The sequence below is a fragment of the Gossypium arboreum genome, chromosome 5, assembly GCF_025698485.1.
Source record: "Gossypium arboreum isolate Shixiya-1 chromosome 5, ASM2569848v2, whole genome shotgun sequence".
NCBI lineage: Eukaryota > Viridiplantae > Streptophyta > Magnoliopsida > Malvales > Malvaceae > Gossypium > Gossypium arboreum.
Window position 1 is genome coordinate 17,322,554 of NC_069074.1, and position 7,866 is coordinate 17,330,419.

Sequence of the window (7,866 nt, forward strand, 5' to 3'; positions counted from 1 at the left end):
GATACCCATTTCCGTCGACACAAGAAAAATACATTCATATTTTACCAAAAGCTTCAGGAAAAGGAAAGCCATAAAAATCATAATGGTTATTTTGACGAAGAGACGTGAATACTCTCATATGGTACTATACAAAAACGAAAAAGAAAAACACCTGTCTCCGCATTTTCAATATCGGACAAGAATTTTGAGAATAATCACGAGAAAGCCACTTACTTCCTGACCAAAATCTTTCAGGTTTGTCTCATTGTATTGTTCGTCCTTATCTGCACCTTCGCATGCCATTACTGTTAAATCAAATATAAATAAAACAATTACTTTAAAAAGCAGTTTATTTATTTATATTATATTCTTTTTAACTATATTATAATTATCATCACTCAGTTGTAGAAAACGCACGTTGAATTGGCATGAAAATCCCAAAATATCATCATTCGAGGACGGTGAATTTTAGTTTCTCCTTGGGGTATAATGGACTTTTCACAATGAGCCTAAAACAAGGTTTGCAAAAATAATAGTAGTTCTCGAGGAGTGAGGAATGAGTTAAAAAAATTGGCTTTTCTAACAAAACGACAAGCACCGCCTAGTCCCGACTGCTCCCGACAAATGTCAGCAAGCAGGAAAAGTCGACACGTGGACGGTCAGATGAGGAAACGCAGCCAGAACTTGGAGTTGAAGGACAGCTGATATCTTAACTTAACCATGGTTAAATCTGGCGCCGCTTTAACTATTTTTTTAATTTTTTATTTCACTTACATTCAAATTTTCTCTTTCTTTCTCTCTCTTCGTTCTCCTTTTCTGCTTAGTGTTTTTTTCTCTCATTTTCTCTTTCTATTTATCTGTATGTATATATAATAGAAATGAAGCCGCCTTATGGGACCTCTCCCGTGCTCTTCCGGTCTTGACTCAACGACGACTTAGTTGAATCTTGGTGGGTTGGGGGGGCTTATTTAGTTTCGTTTTTGTTTTTACTCAGATGAAAGCCATATACTTAAAAACTTTGTCTTTTTCTTTCGAAAAGTGAAAACAGTTTCTTAATCTTTGAAGCCCAAACCATCATTCCCGGTGAATTATTGAATCGAAGCCTGCTGTAAAACTGGGTTTTTCTATTCGTTTTTAGCTGAAAACAAAGGAATTAACAAGAAAAAAAAAAAGGTTTGTTTGGGGGGTTTTGGACTTAATTAAAGCATGGTAGAGCTGGAAAATTCGTCGGCGATGACTGTTTCTACAGCTTCTGGAGAAGCCACTGCATCTTCTCTAGGTAATCAGATTCAAGACAATCAACTCACAGGCGGAGGACCACCGAAGAAGAAAAGAAATCTTCCAGGGATGCCAGGTGAATTTATAAGAACAGTCAAAAGTCCACCTTTTTCTTTCATCTCAATAATTTTAAATTTTAATTTTCCTGGTTTTATTTATTGTTGTCTGGCAATGTTGAAAATACGATCATCTCTTTTTCTTTTTTGATTCATTTTTCAGATCCAGATGCTGAGGTGATAGCTTTATCTCCCAAAACCCTACTGGCGACCAACCGATTCGTTTGTGAGATCTGCAACAAAGGCTTCCAACGTGATCAAAACCTGCAACTCCACCGACGGGGCCATAACTTACCATGGAAGCTACGCCAAAGGACAAGCAAAGAAATTCGAAAGCGAGTCTACGTGTGCCCCGAGCCGAGTTGCGTCCACCACAACCCTGCTCGAGCCCTCGGTGATCTCACCGGTATCAAGAAACACTTTTGCAGGAAACACGGGGAAAAGAAATGGAAATGCGAGCGGTGTTCTAAAAAGTACGCCGTTCAGTCCGATTGGAAGGCCCACATGAAGACTTGCGGCACCCGAGAATATAAATGCGATTGTGGCACCATCTTTTCTAGGTACGTAATCCAAATTACAATTATTCATCCGTTTTCCGTTCATAATTCAACTCTGTACGTTTTTCTTTTCTCTTTTCTGCTTCCGGGTTTTAACTTTGGATGATGCTTTTTTGCTTTTGAAGGAGGGATAGTTTTATAACGCATAGAGCTTTCTGCGATGCGTTAGCTGAGGAAAGTGTGAGGACCCAAACAATAGGTGTTGCTAATCCTGAAGGAAACATTAACGTGAACGGAAATGGAAGTGGTAACACCACTATGGTTGGAGGAGGAGCTGCAGCAACATTGCCACCACCTCAGCCTTTAACACCGTCTACCACTAGCGTAGTTTCACCGGGTTTATCAATTCAGAGTTCAGGTAAAAAAAATTTAGCATGGGTCTTTCTATGTGTGTGTAAACTGTGTATATATACTTTTATATTGAGGATTCTCCGCTATTTTTGCATTTGTTTATTTAGATATAGGTCAAAGTTAAGATAATCTGAAGGGTGTTTAGCTTTGAATTGTTTTTTGTTTATGTGAGAGTCCATTCAAATGAAAGTTGTGGTTTCTTTTGTCTGTTATTGTTGTCGTTCTCGTTTGGATATTTAGTCTTAGGGAACCTAACAAATGTGGTAGGTAAAGAGAGAGCGAGAGAGAGAGAGAAGAGGAATAATATTAATAAGAAGAAGAATAAGAGAGAGAGAGAAAGATGTTCACGAGCGAGATAGTTAACAGTGTCTCAATAAGTAAATCTCAATGACCAAAAAGCAAAAAGGGCTGCACTGATCAGTGAAAGAACGGAAGCCATTATTGCCTTTTGCTTTTGCTTCTCAAAGCTTTTCATGTTTTATAGGGCATACAGAAAAGTCTTCTCCCTTTTAATCACCATGTTTTCATTGTTTTTTTTATTCTTGGGTTTCATCTTTTTGTTCTTTTTCTGCTACCTTAATCTCTTAATCATTGTTTCCTTTGTCAATGGCTTTTACAATCTTATTTTATGTGTATTTGTGGTTACAGAAGTACCAGAAAATCCAATGGGACTTTCACCAGCAGCAGCTACTACAGCAACCACTAATGTTTTCGCTAGCATATTTGCACCCAACTCTCAACCATCCAAAATCTCAGCACCCTCGTCGTTCCTTCAGGCGACGACACCATTGGAGCGCACATCCCTCTCGCTTTCCTCTCCACTCTACCTATCCAACAATGGCTCCTCCATCTTTACCGGACCTGAAAACGACCATTGCCACTATGCTCCATCTCCCCAGCCAGCAATGTCCGCTACTGCATTGCTACAAAAAGCTGCCCAAATGGGTGCCGCGGCTTCCAACCCTTCATTGCTTCGAGGTCTAGGCTTGGCAGTATCATCAGCTTCCCCTGCTGGTCAAGATCCTAACGTTAAGTCCGAGAGCAATACAGCAACAGCCAGTCTCGGCCTTGGCTTCCCCTCAAACGGAAGTTCTGGGTTAACCAATCCCATTATTGGCTCATCCTCGCTGTTCGGAAACAAGCCTACAACGCTCGATCTTCTTGGCCTCGGCATGGCCGACAGCGGAGCTTCCTCAAGTGGACTATCCGCGTTGCTCACTTCCTTTGGGGGTGGCTTCAATGTAGGAGCGGCAACCGCCACGTCGTACGGAGCAGGAGGGAGTAATAATTCGCCTAGAGAAACCTGGGAAGGTGGAGCTGAAAGAAAACCCAATGGCCCAGCCAATGCCATGCTTTAGAGAAAATGAGATTAGGGTGCTTAGAACCCAAAGAAGGAGATTACAAGTTAGAGTTAGACATTAATTTTGGGTTTCCTTTTGTTAGTACTTGCTTTTAAAGTTAATTTCCTTTTGAGGTAAAACCTGGAAGATATGTGGGGAAAAAAGGTTGTACAGGAACTCCTCTAGTTAGCAGCTAGCAAATGTAGCACGAAATATGATGCTACTATATACAGCCTTTTCTTTTTATTTATTTCTTGATTGTTGGCTTCACCTACAAGTTCCAATTTGACTGTCGACTCAGGGTCCAGTTTCCCAAAAATGGACTCAACATAACATTCTTAAAACAATTTGCCAACTTTCGTCGAACCCCAATTTAAGTTCATATATATGACGATGAGATGAGGATGAAGTGAAAGCGTCGGTCAAATGAGGGGGGATAGGTAGTCAATTTCTAAACAGGAGACGGTGGACCCATTGGAGTTTGGAGTTCAGAGATTTCAGAACTGAGGAACCCCATTTAATGACGTGAGTTGGCAAGCCGTAAGTGCATGTGTACGCTGGCAGCTGGGCCCTTGTGGTTTTTATGGATGGTGGGGTTGCGTTTCAAACCATTACGCTTTCAGAAAATATATGCAGAGAGTGGGAAAATTCGACCTGGTCCACGTATATGATAGATAAATGAGAAACAAATGGTTGTTTCCTCAGCTTCATTGGCTTTTGTTACATGCAGGGTTTCCTTAAATTGGAATTTTGGGGGATGGGGAAAAACCCTCTCTTTTATTTGCCTTTCCCCATGGAATTTTATGGAGTATTTTTTTTTTATATTGGTAAGTTTTGATTAGTGAGAGTTTAACACTCCATTAACAAATTACGTACAAGTTCACATTATTGTTATAGTCGTACTTGAATGCTGAACAATCTAAATATAACAATGAACTTAACAGATTAATCTCAAGCTAAGATATTTCCGTTGATCAATAAACTCATGTTTGGAATAACTTGGCTAATTGGCTATATGATGGTCGTTTGTTTGGGATTTTAATTAATTTTTTACTGCATCACATCAATAATTTAATAATTAAATTTAAACACAGAGTTGTTTGGGAAGCCATGAAAGTGATATTGACACCACCACATTAATTATAATATTGAAATAGTCTACATTGTACATTTTATGAAAGTTGAATAGAGAAATGAATAAATTAATCATAATTATCTTTTTATTTAAAGTCTGTCTAATCTTGGAAAACATAGATAAAATATAAAAAAAAAAAAGAATGTGGTAAAAGCGAAGCAAATGGAGTCAAACTTCGAACCCATGCCCTATTCAATCTTGGAAAATGCAGTTGTATGCTGGAATAATATGGCATTATAAGTGTTGATTTGCCAAATAATTCCTTTATAGTTTGGGGAGACTCAGGCGAGAATATGAAAGCTACAAAGTTCATATCTTAGCAGGTGAGGTGAGATTGTAATTGCCACTTTTTCCTACACAGCAGGATCATCATCCATGACACAATAAGACAAGAACCATTTGCAATTTAATAATCTCCATTGTCGACTCTAAATATAATAATGAAGGCCAATCTACAATTTAACAGCCCCCAAGCTCCAAGATCTTTCCCAGCTCAGAGTTTGAAGTATGGATCCTATAACGCTCGTCATCATATCATTAATTTGCATCTCGGTCCTGAAATTTATATACTCCATCATATGGATCCCACGGAGGATCCAAAACCATTTCAAAAGGCAAGGAGTAACAGGGCCTGGCTACCATCCACTCTTTGGGAATTCAGCTGAGATCCTGCGTTTGTTCGAAGAAGCAAAGTTGAAGCCAGATACAGTTGACCACCACGATATCCTCCACCGAGTGGCTCCCTTCTACCATAAGTGTTCCGGTATGTATGGGACGCCGTTTTTGTATTGGTTCGGGTCGAAACCCAGGCTGGGGATTTCGGATCCTGATATGATCAAGGAGGTAGCCATGAGCACGGCCGGGTCGTTTGAGAAGATGCGGTTTAACCCCATGTCCAAGATGCTCTTCGGACAAGGACTTCTTGGATTGAAAGGTGAAGAATGGGCCATGCATAGGAGGATTGCAAACCAGGCTTTCAAAATGGATAGAGTCAAGGTAAAATAAAACTGTCTCCTTTTGTCCATACATAGTCCTTAATCCATTTGTGGTCCTCAAATTCAATGATTTATAAACAGGTAAGTCGATCTGAGTAAGTTTTTATCCATCTCAAAATGTTTTACAATTTGTTTTTAATTTTTTTAATCATTTCAATTCAAAACAATTTCATGTTTAGTTATTTTAAATAATTTCTTATTAGATAACGTAAGCAAAAATAAATCTGAATCTGAATTATATACTCAATATTAATGTATAAATCAATTTCAGTTGATACAATACATTAACACAGTGCTGGTACTGTCTCCCCAATAACTTAAATCTAATTATTTTTGCACAAAACTCTCTTTAACTGCAGGGTTGGGTACCTGAAATTGTAGCTGCAACTACGAAAATGCTCCAGAAATGGGAGGAAAAAAGAGGTGGGAGAAATGAATTCGAAGTGGAAGTGAATAATGAACTTCATGACCTCTCAGCTGATGTTATATCCAGAACAGCATTCGGTAGTAGTTTTGAAGAAGGAAAACGTATCTTTATGTTACAAGAACAGCAGATGGAGTTGTTCGTAATGGCTGCGAGAAGTATCTACATCCCAGGGTTCAGGTAACCTTTTCTTATTTCAGTTTTCGTAAGAAATTAACTAGTTTCTTCATGTAAATATTTATATCGTACTAAAAAGCCTAAGTAATTGTTGTGTAAGGTTTTTGCCTACTAAAAATAATAGAGCGAGGTGGAGACTAGAAAAGGAAACTCGTGAATCCGTAAGGGCACTGATCCGGTCTAACAGCAAGAGAGGAGAAAGCCCTTCAAGTCTGCTTAGTCTTTTGATGTCCTCGTATAAGAATCGGGATGACAAAGAAGAGAGGCTAGAAGAGGAAGAAATTATAAACGAGTGCAAGACCTTTTACTTTGCAGGAAAAGAAACAGCTGCTAATGCTTTATCATGGGCACTTCTCCTTTTGGCATTGAATCCGGAATGGCAAGACAAAGCAAGAGACGAAGTGGTTCGCATATGCGGAACCGATAAGCTTCCGGCTGCAGAGCAATTGAGTGACTTAAAGATTGTAAGTTTTATTATCCATTGATTTCTCAGGTTCCGATTGATTCATGTTGAAGTTCAAAGAGATATGATTGCATGAATGATTCTATGAACAGGTGAGCATGGTAATAAATGAAACACTTCGACTATACTCGCCGGGAGTGTCGTTGATAAAGGAAGCACTCAAGGATGTTAAGGTAGGAAGGCTCAATGTTCCTGCAGGTACACAGCTTTATTTGTCACTGAGTGCTGTTCATCGTGACATTGATATATGGGGAGAAGATGCTAACAAATTCAATCCCGCAAGATTTAAAGAACCTCGAAGGCATTTGGCCTCGTTTATTCCATTTGCCTTGGGGCCTAGAAATTGTGTTGGGCAGAATTTAGCGATGGTGGAGATGAAAATAATTCTAGCTATGATAATCAGGCAATACTCGTTGGAAGTGTCGTCAACATATGTTCATGCCCCTATGGTGTTCATCACCCTGCAACCTCAATATGGTGTTCAAATACTCCTAACAAGGATTATGAAATAAAGAATGGGTTTTAGATACTCACAAGGACACTTCTTTATCGATGCAAAGTATGGTATGCTTTTTAAGGCTCTTGTGACCGTTGACTCGTAGTTGTTACAAGAGATTGACGTAATACTTGTTAAAGTAGCAACACTAGCAATGTAACGTCTGTTGGTCTAGTTAATTGTTTTATGTTGATTTAATAATTGAGCCTTTATTAAATGTTTAATTTAATCAGTTGTTCCTATTTTTTAATATAATGGTTTGTCATGGGATATGTCCTTAGTTTTAAGGGTAATGGTTTGTCATTGGATGCAAACCTATATAAAATATTCTGTTGGTTTCAGAAATAATTAATCAGTTCAATTCAGCTTCTTTTGTTCTTATTGTTTTCCTCCATTATCTCTTGCGTGTTCTACAACAGTTTCTTCTGGTTAAGCATAAAAGAGTTTTTATTTGGTAAAATGATTATCAAAATATAAAAATAAATAAATTATCAAGTATGTTATATTATTAGGTTTGATTCAATTAGATGGAATGTAAAATTTTGTTTTTAGTTCATACAATATAAAATTACTTAAAAAGTAAATTATACCAATTTATCATTATTATAGAATTTG

General features: G+C 38.2%; 2 protein-coding genes across 2 annotated transcripts; both read left to right on the forward strand.

Annotated features, from left to right (window-relative positions):
• The first annotated feature begins 747 nt into the window (after positions 1-747).
• LOC108486758 (zinc finger protein GAI-ASSOCIATED FACTOR 1-like) lies at positions 748-3,811 on the forward strand. The gene is made up of 4 exons (XM_017790971.2): positions 748-1,333; positions 1,477-1,873; positions 1,996-2,228; positions 2,870-3,811. Exons 1-4 carry the CDS (start codon positions 1,186-1,188, stop codon positions 3,577-3,579), a joined length of 1,488 nt encoding a protein of 495 aa, XP_017646460.1. The 5' UTR covers positions 748-1,185; the 3' UTR covers positions 3,580-3,811.
• A 1,308-nt stretch (positions 3,812-5,119) lies between these two features.
• On the forward strand, positions 5,120-7,599 carry LOC108485745 (cytochrome P450 734A1-like). Its single transcript, XM_017789589.2, has 4 exons — positions 5,120-5,692; positions 6,051-6,295; positions 6,393-6,756; positions 6,848-7,599. Exons 1-4 carry the CDS (start codon positions 5,204-5,206, stop codon positions 7,265-7,267), a joined length of 1,518 nt encoding a protein of 505 aa, XP_017645078.1. The 5' UTR covers positions 5,120-5,203; the 3' UTR covers positions 7,268-7,599.
• The last annotated feature ends 267 nt before the right edge of the window (positions 7,600-7,866 follow it).

Coding starts and splice junctions, on each gene's coding strand:
- LOC108485745 (XM_017789589.2), top strand. CDS start 5,204: ATGGATCCTATAACGCTCGTCATCATATCATTAATTTGCATCTCGGTC. Junction 5,693..6,050: donor TCAAAATGGATAGAGTCAAG/GTAAAATAAAAC, acceptor CTTTAACTGCAG/GGTTGGGTACCTGAAATTGT. Junction 6,296..6,392: donor ATCTACATCCCAGGGTTCAG/GTAACCTTTTCT, acceptor TTGTTGTGTAAG/GTTTTTGCCTACTAAAAATA.
- LOC108486758 (XM_017790971.2), top strand. CDS start 1,186: ATGGTAGAGCTGGAAAATTCGTCGGCGATGACTGTTTCTACAGCTTCT. Junction 1,334..1,476: donor AAATCTTCCAGGGATGCCAG/GTGAATTTATAA, acceptor TTCATTTTTCAG/ATCCAGATGCTGAGGTGATA. Junction 2,229..2,869: donor TTTATCAATTCAGAGTTCAG/GTAAAAAAAATT, acceptor TTGTGGTTACAG/AAGTACCAGAAAATCCAATG.